Source organism: Hirundo rustica, chromosome 5 (genome assembly GCF_015227805.2).
Source record: "Hirundo rustica isolate bHirRus1 chromosome 5, bHirRus1.pri.v3, whole genome shotgun sequence".
NCBI lineage: Eukaryota > Metazoa > Chordata > Aves > Passeriformes > Hirundinidae > Hirundo > Hirundo rustica.
In genome coordinates, this window is record NC_053454.1 from 38,658,295 (window position 1) to 38,676,589 (window position 18,295).

Consider the following 18,295-nt stretch of genomic DNA (forward strand, 5'->3'; position numbering starts at 1 on the left):
GCATATATTATTCAGCTGCGTACAAACATCATGTTTTGCATATCTGTAAATGATAAGGATAGTATTGAACAGTATTTACATATTTATCTAAAAAAAGTTCTCACAGTGTTGCAACATATGTGAGTAATTAGAGCTCTTGAAAGAAATGCCAGGCAAAATTATGAAGCAATGCAAAACACCCTTTTCAGGTTTTCAAAAAAATTAATTTAGTAAAGCAAGATATGGACTGATAATCTGATTGTAATGACTTTGAAACAGAGCTTTTTTTATGGGTAACAGGCCAGGAAATTCATATCTTAATAAGACAACCATTGTATATGTGAATCAGTGTTGCTAATATTCTTCCTATTTTCCAGATTTTTGCTTATGTTGGTTCTTTTCTAGTTAACAGAACCACACAATTTACCAACATTAAAATCTAATACCTTGTTCAGATTTACTCACCTGCAGGTATAATCAGTATTCCCTTTGATACTATAGTAAACTGATGCCAAATTGGAAACTGGGCCCCAACATTGTGTACCAACATTTCCTTCCAGCAGTGGACGGTAGCTGATCAAAAATGCCACATTGTGATGTTTTACTTAGTAAGCCAGCAAGGAATAAGCAAACTGTGTGTACAGTAACATAACCTCACTAATATGTAAAGCCTTTATCAGAGTTCCTGCTGAAGGTCTTTTCTGACACGTGCCAGGGTAGGGTTTCAGCAATTAAACATCTGAAGAGAGTACTCAAGATATTATGGGGGTTTGTGCATGTACATGGGTGGCTGGCTGTGCCCTCAGAAGGGTGTAGAGCCTGTGCAGCTTCTGTCCTCCCATCAGCTTTTGGGGTTACTTTTAGGTGACATTAACTCAGGGGATGAATGTGAGATAATCTACTACTACTCTCCACTCAGACTGAGGAGATTTTACCAGGCAAGGATAAAGCCAAAACCTGGAAATAGCTATCAGACTGGCAACTTAAGTAGAGTTTCCTCTCTAAATAGGTTGCATCAAACAGATACAAATCTATTTGTAGCCTTAAGTTTTTAAAAATTAAAAGCCACTTGAAGTGGAACTTACATTGAAGCTGCTTACTGGGAAGCTCTGTCTAATACTTTTGTTGCTTTATCAGTTTGTTCTGGGAAAACAGTTGTTTAATATGTTATATGGAGATCAACTTTGACAGTATTCTGTTAATGCAGGTCTCAGAGCAGATAGCAGCTGAGACAAGAATGTTGCATAGGAAACGTTACCTCATAGCAGAGTCCTACATAGTTAAGTTTTGTAGTTAGATTTATATGCTGAGAAATCAAGTAATCACTGATGTTTCATGCAAGTGTCTCCAAAGCTTGGATTTAACTGGGTCTTATCAGCTGAGGGACAAGAAACAGAAACAGCTTTCTAAAGCTGGAAAAAACAGAACAGGGTAGGAGCACAGTACAGGAAGAAATTATGTGTGATGCACATGGCATCTGATTTCAATATGATGACTTTTTCTGCCCTCTTTGAATGTGTATCTGAAGTATGCCATTTGTTTTAATGTCCATGGATTGCCTGGTTATTGAATTAAACGTGACCTCTGTATTTCTATCAGTCTTTGAAAGAACTGTTGCTTTTGTAACTTTATAGATGCTTTTGTCAAGTATATCTATAGCCTATTTACTCAAATAGATCTTATTGTCTTCAAAAGATATTCCAGCAGTCTGGCACCTTGCAGTAGCTTTGTACCTTTGCTGTAATTTAAATGAAGAGTTTGAAGATGATAATTTCTTTTCTGCTGTCTGAGATACGATCTTTCTGTCCTTACCCCTATCTATTTCTTCCCTGGTATTCTGGCTGCCAGTTTTAGTTCCTTGGACAGCACTGTGGCCTTTGAAGTCAGAAGAAGAATGTATCTTTCCAAATGATCAATAGGCATTTAGCCACCACGTCTCCACAATGCTATTTTTAAAAATAATTACAGAAGTTTCTCCTGAGAGAGAGGAAAATAAATTCTTGAATGGATAGGCATTCATCAGATGAGGCTGAGATAAGCAGATGAAATAGGGGGGCTGGATCAAACTGCTATAGCATTAATTTTTTTATGCTTTTACTTTAGTATGTTTTGCTAGATGAGTTAACACTTGGCCCATTTCTATTGTATATTTAGGTTTGGGGTTGTTTTTTTTATTTTATTTTAATATAGTCTTCCTTTTCGCAGTTGCTAATAAAAAGCAGTGAAATGCCAGCATCTCCTCTTAGTTTGTAGCCTTTTCAGAAGTATATTCAAGCAGACACATCTTGTCCAGGGAAATGCTACTGGTCTGACAGCCAAGGATCCATAGGCTCAGCTTTAGTTAGGAAGTTTTAGGGGACTAAGAGGCAAATGCAAACTGGGGGAAGGAGGGGAGGCAGCATGATAAAAATGAAGATGAGGCTCATTTGAAGAAAAATCTAGATTGTGTAACATACAATCTAGAGTACAGACAGAGCTTGCAGTGAAAGCCTGAATGATGGACAAGTTAGAAAAATGGGCTCATTATTAAAATTACTGAATGTGGTAATAGGTGGTAAGTAGGGAATGAGTTATTTATGTTTACTAAAAAATTGCAACTGATAGCACATTTTTCCTACTGTGAGTACATGTAGAGATGCACTAAAGAAGATTAATTATGACTGTAATGTATCTTTTCAAAGATGGCTACAGAGAGACAATTTTACTAGAGAGATGTATAATGCAGCTATGACCTGCTTGAAAGGCAACAAAAACATATGTTGTATACATCTAATCAAATACGTGCCCTTTTTTTTTATTAGAAGCATTTAGTTGAAAAAAAATGCACTAATCATAAACTAGATTTTTCCTGGTTTATGTAATTCACATTTATTTCATTTAATGGAGGCTAGAGATATCACATCTTCATAATCTTACAGATGAAAAATTATGCAGTTTTCAGTGTAACTTTTGTAAAAGTAAGGACTCTAGTAATTTATTAGTTTCAGGATGAGTAAGACTGCAGTAAGGACTGTGAAAATATATAGCTGTTTGTAGTAAGGAGCAAGCCCCAGGAATATGTGGGATAGCAGAATACAGGGAGAAGAAATAGGCAGTCAGTGGCATGGCATGTCACAGAATGGAATATTTTTAGTTGAAAGGGACCTTCAAGTCCAACTGCCTTGGCACCTCAGTGCTGACTATTAGGGGCATTGTCCAAATTTCTTTTAAACACTGACAGGATTGGGGCTTCAACCATCTTTCTAGGAAGTCTCTTTCAGTGTTTGACCAACTTCCCAGCAAAGAAATGGTTCCTAAATTCCAGTCCAAATCTCCCCTGATGCTGCTTTGAGCCATTCCTACTTGTCCTATCCCTGGATACTAGGAAGAAGAGTTCAGCAATTTTCTCTCCATTCCCCCTCCTCAGGAAGCTGCAGAGAGCAATGAGGTCACACCTCAGCCTATTTTTCTTCAAACTGGACCAACCCGAAAACCTTAGTTGCCCTTCCACAGGACATTCATTCTAGCCCTTTCTCCAGCTTTCTTCTTCTCCTCTGGATATATTTGAGTACCTTAACATCCTTCTTGAACTATGGGGCCTGGGCTGATTATGCAGTGATTATTGCACCCTGACAATGTAGATTATGTCTCTTAATTGAATCTCCTTGCCTGCTTCAGTTATCAATGTAAAGGGCTATGAATATTCACAAAAAACCCAAAACAAACAAAACCACAACACAAACTCACAAACCAAAGCAAACAACCCAAAAACTAGAAATAAACAAGCCCAAATCAGTAAAAAGTGTGAAAATTCAACCAAAACTTATGGCTAAGAATTTCTGATTCCCAGCACTCTTTTTCTTGAGCCTTTATTGTTACTCCTGTATGAGACAAGCTTATCTAGAGGGAATTCCTTAAGGCGAATGCTGCCATCTAGAGAGAAGCGGAATGAAAGTGCACAATCTAACTGATACAATTTTCATTTACAGAGAGACCCAGGAGAAGCTGGACACATAATGTCCACTGAATGGACTGCAGTGATAGCGATGGGAGCCATTGGGATGTCTTTTCAACAGCTGTTGACTGAAAATATTCAGGTAACTCCAACAGATGCCGAGCAAAAAACCACAGAAAATCCTGACAAAGGATTTTGAGTATGTATCAAAGATACTGAATAGGCATTTGACTTCTTAGCCAGTTAAAATAATTTCATGCTACACATTTTTTCTCAGTGTTTTCTCTTTTTTTTCTGAGAAAAGCTGTCACTCTAAATTTATTTGGTTTAAAGGAAGAAGTGCAAAAGAAACCTGCACTTTGAGAATTAGGATTGCAAAATTCAAATAGAAGGACAAACACAAAGGAATCACTGAAAATACCTGAAAGACAAGAAAGAAAAGTGGGGATTTACCTTGTCTCAGTATGTTATGTGTGCAGCTATACAAACATCCCAGTGTGTTCAAAAAATGAGCTATACATGTTAAGCCTGAATGGCAAAAATGAATTCTTATAGGTGCTTTCAAAACTCTGCTAGCAATAGCTTTTCTCTGGGTATAATGGAGATGACTCATTATGAACTAGTGACTTAGAAGAGCCTGAGAATAATGCTGCACATGTTCAACCTTGTTGTGCCCATTCATTTCCCTGAAATTATTTGTACAGTTCACTATAAGTTACTCAGAGCTCTAGTTTGAAACCTTCAAAGAAATAATAAGGGTACTTAATTTTTTTCAGGCAGATATGTTTCAATGTCAGTGTGTAAAACTATGCATTGAGTTGACAAGGTTTCTGTGCAGATTATTTTTAATTATCTCTTTTCTTTAATGTGTTGTGATGTTAATGGCTGTGTGTTATCTTGCTAAAGAAGAATAATTGGTAAGGAGCGCGTGAGAATGAAAATAAAGCAAATTGTCTGCATTCAAATAACATTTGCAAACCGAGACTTTAGAATAGCTTAGCTGCTTCTCCCTAAGGGGTGTCTGCAAGTAGAAAAGGGCAATGGTAGAGCCCTGATTTTTTCAGAATATGCACGTTTACATGCATGTGCGTTTACATGGCAGGTAGCTGGCGTTTTCATCTGAAAATTGTGAAGTAGCCGGAGGCACTTTGAAGAAATACCACTAATAATTTCTTGATTTTAGGTGTATTTGTAACATATATAGTGCTAACAGGTTCTGTGTGCCATGGGATTTGCTGTGATTCGTTTTAAGATGTTTGGGTTTTGTGCAAACCAAAAATTTAAAGATTTTCAGAGCTCTGAAGAACTCAAAGAAAATAATTTTATAAAGCAATACTGTTTTTAAATATTAATTGATAAGTGGGACATTTTCCTAGTGTTTGTAATGCATATTGGCATCACACCTTCTATCGGAAACTTTTTCACACTTCGTATTTCATATCAAAATCCTTTTCTGTAGTATGATTACACTGTGGATTGCTCAAGCATTACCTATGCACCACATGATGGAGTCAAAGAAAGGCTAGTTCTGCCCTATACCATAAAATATTCTGAAATTGCAGAATAGATTCTTCTTTTGTCGCCACACTTCTTCCTGAACTTTTGATACTGACATTGGATACATACCAAAGAATTTATACACTAACCTTATTCTTTCTATGTTCTCTCAATCATGAGGTTAGCTGGGTTTTAAGCATCAGACATTGGGAACTATTGCAGCCCAAAAGCAATGCTTACCATCCATTTTTATTTCCTTGGTGAGGAGGCTTCAAGTTTGAGGCACTACAGGAAGCTCAGGCTACCCCTTTAAATATACAAGCACAGTAAGTTTTAGGTTTTTTTCATTTTTTTCTGGTTGCCACAGAGGATTAGAGAAATGAAATATGCTTTTGACAGTAAGGTGAGGGCATGTTTTGAAGTGACAGCTCCATATGTTACAACAACAAAAAATAAAAAATAAAAATTAAAAAAAATTAAAAAGGGAGTGGGTGGGGAAGAATATCACAGATGCCTGAAAATGATAAGGTAGCTTGTGAGTATCCACAAACATGTGAAAACTTTCCAAAGGCAAATTCCCGGCTTTCTTTTATATGCCCACGAATGTCTTCTGTTCTCTAGCATAGGACAGTGCCTTTGAAAAACCTCATCCTTCCAGAATGCCAGTGATGTAAATAGAACTCTGCATTCCTGCAGTGGAATATTTTTGTTCTTCTTTACCATTATTTATTTCCTTTTCCAGCTCTTCGTCTTGCAGTTCTCCACTGTGATAGGGTCACTCCCCCATAATGACCAGGGAGGTGCATCTTAGATAAAACAAACAATAGTTACAATAGATTAAGAATGAGTTTGAAGCAAGTAAAATTTAACTGATAAATTTTGCAAGGAAAGGCAGGTTCTTCCAGGATTAGAAACCTATCTTAAGGTGTGTGCTTTCTTGATTTGGTTTGAGTTTGGGGTTTTTGGCAGTTTGATGTTCTTTTTCTGAGTTTGTTTTTTGGGTGTGGGGTTGGTTTTTTTTGGGTTTTTTTTTTGTTTGTTTGTTGTTTTTTTTTTTGTTTGTTTTGTTTTTTTTTTTCCCCTGTCCCTTAGTCTGTTATTAGAATGATTATAGTTAGGTTTATTACTTCAGAATGAAAAGTACCTTTGTCTTCCACCAGTAGAATTCTTATTGGTGGTTATGAGGAGCATGATGAAACAGCAGGGAAAGAGCTGGACAGGGAATTTGATTTGGATGTCTGAGCCAGTCCTGTTTGTGTGTAAAAAATGACTCAGGAGAGGCTGCTATTTGGGGTGGGCTTGAGAGACAAGATGGAAACAGTGTCTGTTAATCTGTGTGGACATCTGTATTCTGCTCAAAATTCTCTTTAGATGAAAACTGCACAAAAATGCTACCTTTTTTTTTTTTTTTTTTTTTTTTTTTTTTCCCCAAAAACAAAAACAAGGGGCGGAAAGCTTCATGGATTTTGAATGCCTAAGATTCATTCCATTACAGGATGCAAACTTCGTATCGCAAGATGCCAGTGGAAAATTCCCCATAGATTTAGTAAGCTGCAGCTTCATTATCCATATTTTCAAATGTTTTTTGAAACAGATTTCCAGAAAAGCCAGTATCACCTGGAATACAGTTTATGTTAAAACTTGCACTGACATATCTTATTTCTGACATCTCTGGATTGTTGATAGACTGGCGATGGCACAAATCTAGGCACACTACATTCCAGACAAATTCAGGACAAAATTTGATTTAATTGAAATTTTCCAGAAATTAGGAGATTGGAATTAAATTTATAGCACATCCTAGTTTAGATAATCATACAAGGGTATAAAAATCCCCACAATTTATTTTCTACCATACTCACTGGGCATATCTTTGACTTTTAAACAACTTTTTGCTCAGAACAACTGAACATAGGTAGTACAAATAAATAGAGGGTTGCACAAGTGCTCATGTAAGCTGGACAATATGCAACTGCCAAATCTGGTATAGCTGGCAGCAACATCAATAAGTTTTCTCTCTTGCCTGTTCAGAACAGCTTGCTGTATAAGCTTTTCCCTTCTCTTCCTTTCTTTTCAAGTTAAAAGATAATACATTCAATTCATTCCTGCAAGTGTCTGTTTAGGCTTTGTAAATGTGACCTCTTCTTACATTAGCAGTTCTAGGTTATGGTCCTGTTGGGGTTTTATTTCTATTCACTAGTATATTACAATGGTAATATTCTTCCTTTTTTTCCTTTAAATAAGCTGTATCCAGCCCATGTCAGATAAACTTGATCCCTTCATAAGTATGAAACACTTAAAAACAGATGAATGAAATCAAAAGATTCTTTTAACAGTGGTTTGTAAATGGATGTTTTACAGGAACACACTGTTAATAGCCATATTGTGTGCTGTGTGCCTTTCATTGTGGTTTATCACGAAATAAAAATCCATGCAAATTCAGAGATACTAAACAGCAATGCAGTGCTGCAAGAACAGTGGTAGTTTGTAATCACTTTTTCATACACAATGTGACTGGCCCATAATGTAGGTTTGAAGTTCGAAGTGAAACTGCAGGGAGAAATGATTTATTACAGGATCTGGAACCTGATGAAGACCAGAGCTAAAGAAATTTTATTTTGGAACAAGCAGTAAAACATCTGAACTAGCTGGGACAATGATTTTATTTTGTCTAAAAGATGGCAACCCCAGGATATAAATTCCTAGCACTATTCCTAAGTGCTTGGTTGAATACTGACATATAGGGAAATCTTCCAACAAAATCAATGCCAAGAACATCTATCTCATTTATCTCATCAGACAAAAGCATGCCTTGGTTTATAACCATTTTCTGTGACATGGTTTGGGCCCTGTTTTTCTGCTGATTTGTTCTACTTTGTATATTGACCCATTTTGTTTGTTGTATATTCTTGACAGGGGGGATTACGACCTGCATCATTGTGTAACAGAATTATTCTACTCTGTTAGATAATGATGATCACAGGGTGACCTACCCCAAAGGTTGTGATAGGAGTTCTTCACCTTCCTCTGGAAAGGAATGAATTGTTGACCTGTTTCAAAAGACTCTACCTTTTCTTCTGGGGAAAAAAAAAAAAAAAAAAAAAAAAAAAAAAAAAAAAAAATCAGTAAAATCCAAAAGAATATTCTATTTTCTGCAAACCAGTGAGTTTGTCCTGTGTGTTGAACTATGCCCCCAATCATTCCTAAACCATAGTTGTTGCCTGATTTGATTGTCCGGTGACCTATGCTTGGCTTATGTTTGTGCTGTCTGTGCTTAATGTTTGGTTTCCATCTATCATGATACTACCTTTCTCCTGAATGATAAACTCTGCATTCAGCTAATAGAAAGAGCTATAAAAATTAACCTAGTTAACTTTTATTGGCTTGTTTTGGTCAACTACAAACAGGGTGCGACAAGACGCACCCCTGACCTGAGCACCTTCATCATCAACTTGTGGCATGTGACCTTCCTGCTGTATGCCACATAGTTATAGCTGACCACCAAATGCTGTTTTCAAAAACCTATGCATTAGGCAGTCTTTCAGCTTTAGTAAAACTTGAATTGGAAGGGGATGAGCTTTAAGTTTCACAGCCTACAAAATAGAACAGGTAGTGTAGCTGTGGAGCTTGATGCAGCTTCTTACACGGCACGTAAGCGTACTTTCACAACCTCAATAAACAACCTATTTCTCTTTGGACTTACTGTCCACTCTCATCTGGTAGACAAATATTGCATCCAGAGTAGGGCTTGTCAGACCATGCTCAGGAGTCTACATTTAACTTGGTTGCTGCTGTCAGTCTGTGTGCTTAGAGGAAAATGCAGTGCAGGTCACCTCAGTCTGCAACAGCTGCTGAAAGAGATCAGATGAGTAATTGCCTGTAACTCTTTACAGACTATGCAGAAAAGGTAGATTTTCTGCTGGGACTCCCATCTCCAGTGTGGTCACCTGAAGCTGGGTGAGCTGTATCATTAATCCTTTGTTAGGCCTATTAACACTGCCCTCAAGGCTGTGTAAATGCCTATAGAGTCTGATGCACTTTTCCCCTTAATTAAGCAAAGCTGTCTCTCTTTCTGAACATACACCATAGTTTTTGTTTGATTCTTTTCCAGATGCATCTTTTTAATACATAAATTAGAAGTGCTTTCAGCCTCCTCTAAATATGTTTCCAGTATTCCAGAACGTAAATTTGCAGTGTTTTCAGGTTCCTTTAAATTTGCAGAGCAGGACTGGTATGCAAAGAACAGCTGTGTTCTGTGGATCATTCAACTACCTACACATACCTTAATTCCTGGCCACTAAGCATAATCTCAGGCTCTGGCCTGTGAAAGCCTCTGTTTCTCATGCTTCAGAATAGATTTCCTTTCAAATTTTAGTTTAAATCCTGCTACAGATACTCTCTCCTGACAACTGAATTAAGGGAATTTCTGGAGGCGGGAATCCAAGTTTGCCAAAATGCAGATAAATTCCAAATCCCTTCCTACTAATTTTTGATGCAAGGATCACATTGCTGGAAAAAAAGTGTGCTGCCTAAATATCAGAATTTATTTCTGAATTGTTCTAATATTTACAAGTATTAATTTAGAGATGAATACAACTGGATCTAAAAATTGAGAAACAAAACCATAATTGATGTTTGTTAGGTGGGAGAAAATGCTGGATGTCTTTAAACATATTTTTTAAAAAGTAGCTAAAAGCAGCTAAAATTATGAATTTAATCAATCTCTATGTAAAAGATGGTTAATGCATCCACGGAAGTAGTTTTGTAGCGTGTTTACAGAGAAAAAGCTAATATGCTGGATTTAAGTGAGAGCTTTTTGCAGCTTTCAGAAATTCAAGGAGATTAACTTAAAAATTATTTCAAAATAGATTTGAAAAGTGCTGTAATTATCATTCCCACCCAGTTAAATGGACCTTAACTAACTTAAACATTACTTTTATCTACCATAATTTTCACAGACATTTTTCTAGTCTGTGGTGAACTCATGTGCAACTCAGCAACCATATATTGTTCAGCAGACTCATAGAGCTATCTTGTTAAACAACTCAGGATGTTTGTCCTGTCTCAGAAATTAAAAGTAGTCTTTTTATTTCCTCTGTTACAAAGGCAAATATATGTCATTCTTAAGAATTCATAAAACAGAGGCTTCAACTGCAAAATGAGCATGCACATGAAATTAACTTGCAGATTTCCATGACTTTGCCTCAGTGTCCTGACATTAATGCAGAGAGGAGCTCACTTTTCCCACTAAATAACCCTATTCTCCCGTTCCCTCTTCCCCACCCCAGCATTGCCACATGTATCTTTAGTTTGATGGCATCATTCCAGAGAGCGATGAACAGGTCAGATCAGCAACCAACTTTTTATCCATTGACATACAGACTGACTGATGGAAACTTCTAACAACCTTAAGACTTTAAGCCTCAGTACAAGAGTTTACATCAGACCCTTCACAGAAGGGGAAAGCCATTTAATCCTAGAAACTGTTAAAACTTCCCACAAGACAAAATAAACTACCATGGTATAGTGTTTGTGTATTCTATTTAGTATTTCTAAACAATTCACTATGAAAGATAATAAACTTAGATCTATGTGGGGTTTTTTCTGTTTAATCTGGCGTTGGTACTTGAGTTATCTGCTTCAGATGGCAAGACCTTTATTCTCTGCCACTGAGATTTTGCTCTGAATGCCTTCACTTGTCAGGTAGTGCTGGGAATCTTGCTCCCTCATTTTACTGCAAAAGGGAGATTTTAAAACTTGAGTAATTCTTTGTCACAAGTTCAAATTCCAGCTGTCATTTAATTCTAAAATATTTTCAGAGCATATTTCCTGTACTATTACCTTACTACAAATTCCAGTATGAGATTGCAAATTGCAGTGTATTCAATGAAATAATTCTACAGTATAGCCTATGGAATCTAAGAAGTCTAAATGCAAACATACTTGAGTAGCATCTATTACCCAACTCCAGTAACAGATGCAAGCATTATCTTGCATTCTGACTGCCAGTCGGCAACTACAGACACACTGCTGCCAGCCTATGCATGGTCCCTGCCTACAAGGGATAGGATTTTTCTTCTGGATGCAAGAAAGTTTTTCAGTGCTGTTTCTACAGTGTGTAGGACTTAGATGACAGCATACAGTTTCCTGAAAGGTACAGCCACTAACACAGCAGTGTAACTTTTCCTAAAAATGTCGTCAGAAGATGATTACGTAACTTTGGGGAGTTCGTGAATGAATTAAATTGTTCAGACCTTTTCAAAGTCAACAAATATGTCTGAACTACAGAACTTTTCAATTCCTTCATTAAACCTATAATTTTGTATGATTAGTCATAGCTGACATATTCAAAAATTGCAAAGCACCAGAACCTCTGCACATTATTTGCATCAGTTTGCTGGTTAATGTGTACTCAAATGTCACCATTGGAAGTCTAAGCAGGCATACATCATCATTTGAAGACCAGTTTAACAGAACTGTCCTACTCCTGACATCTTAATTCTCACTCTAAAGAAATAAAAATATGCCTTAGATAAAGAATTTGCTGTCCACATTTCAGGCTTTTTGTTTGTTCATTTTCACTCAGCCTAGGCCTCATTTACCACAGGATTTGTGCGGGATCCTTCTGGAGTACCTCAGAGTTGTTAAGTGACAATCTAAAAGCCGATTTAGGATTAGCTAGCTTAACCAGGTGAACTGAGGGTTTCACTTTGATTGGGTAGAAAAGCCGTAGCTGTGCTTGGAAGTCCATATTGTGATACTGAAGGGCTTTATCAACATCCTGAGAGGAGTGCATTCAGAATAGGTGATGATGCGAATCTCACTAATCAGTGAAGGATTATCTGAGGCTCAGAGCTATACTGCTTCTAATTCCTTCTTCATGACGCTGTTCATGCACTGCAAAATGATCTAGTGCAACACCAGAAGTATAAATATTAGATGAGACTCTTCAGTATCTTAATTAGTGCTTTCTAAGGGAGCAGTTCTTGAATAGTCAAGGGGAATCAGATGTTTTCTAAAAAACACAAAATCAGAATGATAGCAGAAATCTATGATGATTTCTAATGTATGGTGATTGATAATGTGTCATACACAACATACATTACTAATTTTAAAAACAGTGTCAGCATCAATGCTGATGCCAAATTAATGACAGAATTTAGTATTCCTGGTCACACCATTACCGTATTGAAGACAGTGGTTCTGCATATTTCTTTTCTCGTACTGAAATATCTGAAATTCTCCTTTGACAGTTTTCTCATATATGGATTACGAGTGTGCCAATACCCTGAACAGTCATTTAAAAGAAATTTCCTTATACCCTATAGATGTTTCTTCCACAGGGGGGAAAGGAAAAAAACAAAACAAAAAACAAAACAAAACAAAACAACAACAAAAAAAAAAACCACCAAAAAAACCACAAAAAAACACATTGAATAAAGGGGTGTGGGGGGGGATTGTCTGTTTGGATTGTTGTTTTTTTCTTCTCCTAATAAATTTAACAGAGTATAACAGCCTAGGAAACACGAGACTGAAAACTAAATTGAGCAGCCTGGTCTAGTGGGAGGCATCACTACCCATGGCAGTGGGGTTTGGAATGAAATAATCTCTAACCTTTCAATGACTCTATGAATTTATGAAAATTATTTCCTAGCATTTCTTATGAAAAGTATTTCCTAGCACAACTCTGTTGCAATTTTCTAGTAAGTGACAGGTTTTCTAATTGGAAAAAAAAAAGTTATATATGTCACTTCATGGTGAAACAAGTGTTACCCTCATCTATGCACACTGGCAAAATGATAGAACATGGTATCTTTAATTCTTAACATCCAATTAGGTCCAATGTCTACAAGACCAGCAGCAGAGTGAGAAATAACTTTCCAGCATTTCTTGTAGTGTTTTGTATTCTTCACTCTCTGTTGCTTCTTACCATCCTCATTTTAGTCTTCTTGTCTCCCAGGAAAGTATTTACAAGAAATTCACAGCTCTTACAATGTGTTTTTATTAGACTCTTTCTCCTGATCATAATTTTCACTAAGATACAGAGGAGAGATGGGCTATGAATAAGACCCTGGATCTGAGGAATCAAGAGACAGGTTCCAGTTTTCCAGTACAGGATCATTCATAATAACTCCATATAGTAAAATTCTTCACGTGAGTGGTTCATCATTTTCATATTACAAATTTTTCTTTGAATTCACTCTTTATGTAAATGAAGCTTAACAAAAAATCAATTTCATAATTTTACAGATGAGTGTCATTACTTGTTACCAGAAATATCTATTTAAACTTCATAGAAAGTCAATATATAACCTGTTTCTTTTTGAAGTAGAGGGGATGTTAATTTAAATTTCGCTGCAGTTCTTTAAATTGTGTTTAATCTTTTACATTGTGTTCATATGGGTATGTTTCTGCTCATCATAGAAAGTATGTACTTTCAATATTTCCACGGACAAAAAATAAAATAAACATCTTAAAAACCACACATAAACACAAGTAATGTTTTTCAATTTAATACTGTTTTTTAACCAGATAGCAATATTTTATCTTCTGCTTTCCATGATACTGAGAAAACATACATCCAGGTAGACTTCAGATACTGTGTCAGAGGACTTCCATTTCTATCACTCCTTAAAGATGAATGAGGTGGTTCTTCTAAACAAATAAGCACTTCAGAGACTTACCCTTGACAGGGCTGTTAATCCTGGGAGTCTGCCTTATCATAGTAGAATTCAAGGGCTGAGGTTGTACAGTATCCCTGTACTGCCTGTCTCCTACGCTGCTGCTCTGGCTGAGAGCTTGGACAGAACTCTTTCACATCTTGCATTTAAAGCCATGCTCAGGCCTTCTGTTCCGGCGTACTTGTGAATAGAGAGGCTTATCATCTTAGCAGCCAATGGCCTCCTTTAATATCTGGCTGAATCTCTCATTCAGATGGATGTGTTTTCAGCCTGCTTTCACTGCTGTACAGTTTCCTTAGCAGTCTTTCTTCGCTGAATGCATTGAATCTGGGGCTGTAATACAAAACTTACCATGAGTGCTACAGGAACTTAAGTTAGATCACACCCTTTTTGTCACAAATGAATTAGACATGGCCCTTTAGCCCAAGAGAACTTCACAAAATGGCAGTTGTGAAGAAATGCAGAAAATATCGTCTTATGATTTTTGCATACCTGGCAGCAGCTATTCTGCTTAATGTCACCATTAAAACTGTAAAACCCTTAAAAAGCAACAGGTAATTGTGTAATTCTAGTGATTAAGCAGAGAATTTGGATCCATTTTCACAGGAGTGAAGAGTTCTTCCAAACATCTTTCATCCTTTCTTTCCACTACCTTTCAAATCCTTTCCACACCACCTGCCATGGAAATCTGGAACACTACCAGGATCATATAAGAATTACAAGTGAATGGTTTTTTATCTCCATCAGTTTTCTTATCCCTTAAAAGGCTTAGAACGGGCATGCAACTTCAGATGCTGTTTGAAAATCAAAGCAGAATGTGTTTTCAGTTTATAAATTATAAGATATTCAAAAGCACAGACTAACATTAAGGAATTGGTTACACTCCTTGACATCTAGAACGGTTTGTTCCTTTTATGTCTCTTACTTTCACTTCCTACTCCCTCTTTCTTTTCTTTCTTGATGATAGAACACAAAGAAGATGTAAATTTTGATGCCTTAGGCCTTGGAGAGATAGGAAGGAAAAAGATAATGCCAAAAAATAGATGAGGGAGATAGGGTGAATGGAGGGTCTCTTTTGATCTGACACCAGTAGTTCTATTCACTATTTTTATTTCTTGTCCATCAGAAAGATCCCTAATGCAAAGTATTAGCTTTGTATAGGCTTTTCTGAACAGTGGGAACAAAACCAGGCATGCATACTGTGCTTTCATTCTAGTCTCTCAAAGATCAGCATAAATATTAATTTTCATCAAAGCCATGTGAGAGATATTTTAACACCACATTCCAGAGAGGATACTGTGAGGTGCAAATAGTTAACAAGCGTAAGGAAGCAGAAGAGCATTCCAGGAATACTGAACAGAAAATGAATGTTTGGGTCTGATCTTCAGAAGCTGTTTTCTTAAGGGGCAGGAAGAGCCCTGCACTCATGGCTGATAGAAAATATGCATACCATCCCCCTCGGCTGCCTGCACCGAAAAAGACAAATTCTGTTAGATGTAAAAGGTGAAATCCTCACTGGAGTGATGAGTAACTCCCTGACTTAAGCAGAGCTGAACTTTTCTTTACATACTTATTTCTGCTTAGTAGGTAGTTTGTCAAAGTGAAAAAGAGACTTAGATTGTAATATACTTCCATGGATTTGATAGTGGCAATCCACTATGAAAAGTTCTCTGTTGTGCTTTACTCCAGCTTCATAATCCCATGTTACAGTTTGTGCCCTCCTCAGCTGTCCTGAACTGTCTGGAAGGACAGATTTACAAATCAGGCCACTGAAATTATTTATATTATGTTTTAAATCCTCAGCCCTTTTTTAGGTGACATTAGGGAAGAGCAAATTTAGTTGGGAGTGGTTTTTATTTTCTAGACCTAGATAATTTTACTGTTCTGGATTATAGCAAATTCATCAGACAGTTGCAGCAGGTGTTAGAGGCAGGGGTAAACTAGACTGCAGTGGTATTCCTATCAGGGGAAGTATATTTTAAAAGGCCCCGAGAATCAAGCACATTTGACTATTTCCACCCTGAGCCTATGTATTTTTATAGGTCTGACAACAGTGAAAGCTTGATGCTGATTCATGTGTTAAAACTTCCCTAATAAGCCTTAAGTAATACAATTACCTTTAAACTGAGTATTCATTCTTTTTTTTTTAAAGGAATAAAGGCATAAAGCTGTGATTTTTTAGGACTTGCTCTATCGGCTGTCAATGAGAAAAAAACATGAGAGCAACTATTCTTTTTAAGAGACCCTCCATAAACTCTTGGGCAATGGGGACATGTTGCTTCTTTTTGATCTTGAAGAAAGGTGACCTACAGTTTTGAGCATAGTATTCTAAACCTTGTTTTCTGTGTCGTATCTTAGCTGCCTTTATAGCCCTTTATCTTTTAGTTAAGCAAATGCTTGAATATTTGCCATATCCCTGACATGATGTTTCTAAAAGCTATAAATCAGAACTGCAAATTAGACTCAAAGTAGGTTTTGCTGATGAGAATTCTATTTGCTCTCCACAGATATGTACCAATAGAGAGGCAAATACAGCCTTCTTGATTGCTCTTATTTTGTCTTCATGTATCTATTGATTAGGACATTTATCTAAAAAATAAACAACACCATCTTGGACAGTGTTATCAAATGTGAAGTAATCGTGGCATACAGAGATTCAGTCCTGTTTTCCTAACTTTGTTATCTAGAAAACACATCGTTCTCTGCTTAATTCTAGTCTTACCTCTGCAATAATTAACATTCTTTATTTTATTATACGTTAGATGTAACTTCTTTTGATCTGTTTATATGTTATATGTAATTGATTGGGGTAAATGGTGATAATTAACTGTCATTTAGTGATTTGGAACATGAGGGAAAGCATTATATTGACCACATTTTATTATAGGATGAGTATATAAAATTGATTTTGTGTGATATGAAGTTCATGCTCTCCATTTAGCACTTTTTATTATAAATGCCTGTTAGTGCTGGTTTACTTTTTTTTTTTTTTTTTCATTAACCAGGCAGATAATACATTCTTTTTATCCTTATTTTACAAAGGCAAAGGTTTGACCTGTAGCTAAAGCATTGCACGTCTGGTCTTTGAAAGCCTCAGGGTCTGCTACAGCTCCTATTGAAGTCACTGGGAGTTTTGCCATAGATTTCAATAGGACTGGGAGGAGAGCCTATGTTTACTGTTAACTGAGATATACTGGAGTTCTGTTCACAGTGAAATAGAATGATGGGTCTGAATTGTTTCAGAGGTTTATTATGTGCAGGCTGCAATACCAGAGAACCTCTGTTTACAGGAGGAAAAAAATTCCACATTCCTCGTACAGTCAGAATTTCCACTGAAGTCAATGAAATCTTTGCCTCAGTAAGGATAAACACTCGCAACCAAAGCAGATGATTTAGTGAAAAACAAGCACGCTGCTGAAGTGCCTGTTGGCTGTGTTCCTGTATTTTCTGTCATTTAGATTTGGAAAGTTATCCAATACTAATAGGTTTCTGTTACTTACATCCACTTCCTGTTGGTCACTTTACAGCAGCTACACACTACCACCTTTCTTACAAGGAGTGTTTATGTGAGAAGGAAGAGCTGAAGTTCTTTAACTGGTTTCTCAGACAAATTCTGGTTAATTCAAAACATGCTGACATATTCTCACTTAATTTCTTATTACTTTCTGTTGAGAACCTGATGAAATGGTTGTATAATCCACAATATATCTGTGAATTTGTGCATGACAGGGATCCAAGCTTCTGAACAGTGAGGATGTGAGGGAATTTTTTTCCTTCAGACACCTAGGCTACATCAGCTATAGCCTAGTCTCAAGCACTTTTGGTGTAAAAGCATGCTGAACCCTGATGTCTCAACAGTTTCTATCACTGCAAATTAACTTCTCAGTGCTCTTCCAGGATTATTACTCTGTGACACACGTGCCAAGTACTGTAAAACTGGGCTGCTACAATTTGCCAACCAAAATTCGAGAGCTTATGAGTAACTTTGTACTAAAACAGAAAACACAAATAGGTGCCTTAAATGAAGCGGAATAGAGTTAGAGATTAATCTCTCTTCCCTACTAATTCTAAATCTTCAGAGATAGTATAATACCTCAATTTGCCCCATATATGTATGCAACAGAGTTCTGAGAACCTTCTTGGTCAGGGTCTTAGTAGCACTGATCCCTCCATGCTGTCAGTGTACATTGGGACCAGTCAAATT

At 36.8% G+C, this 18,295-nt stretch overlaps 1 protein-coding gene across 1 annotated transcript in view; it reads left to right on the forward strand.

Moving 5' to 3' along the window:
* The window catches only part of FAM241A (family with sequence similarity 241 member A), a 168,682-nt gene that overhangs the window by 24,324 nt on the left and 126,063 nt on the right, over positions 1-18,295 (forward strand). The window contains exon 2 of the mRNA XM_058420814.1: positions 3,948-4,055. Coding sequence (XP_058276797.1) covers positions 3,975-4,055 — 81 coding nt within the window. The 5' untranslated portion in view covers positions 3,948-3,974. The remainder of the gene's footprint in view (positions 1-3,947; positions 4,056-18,295) is intronic.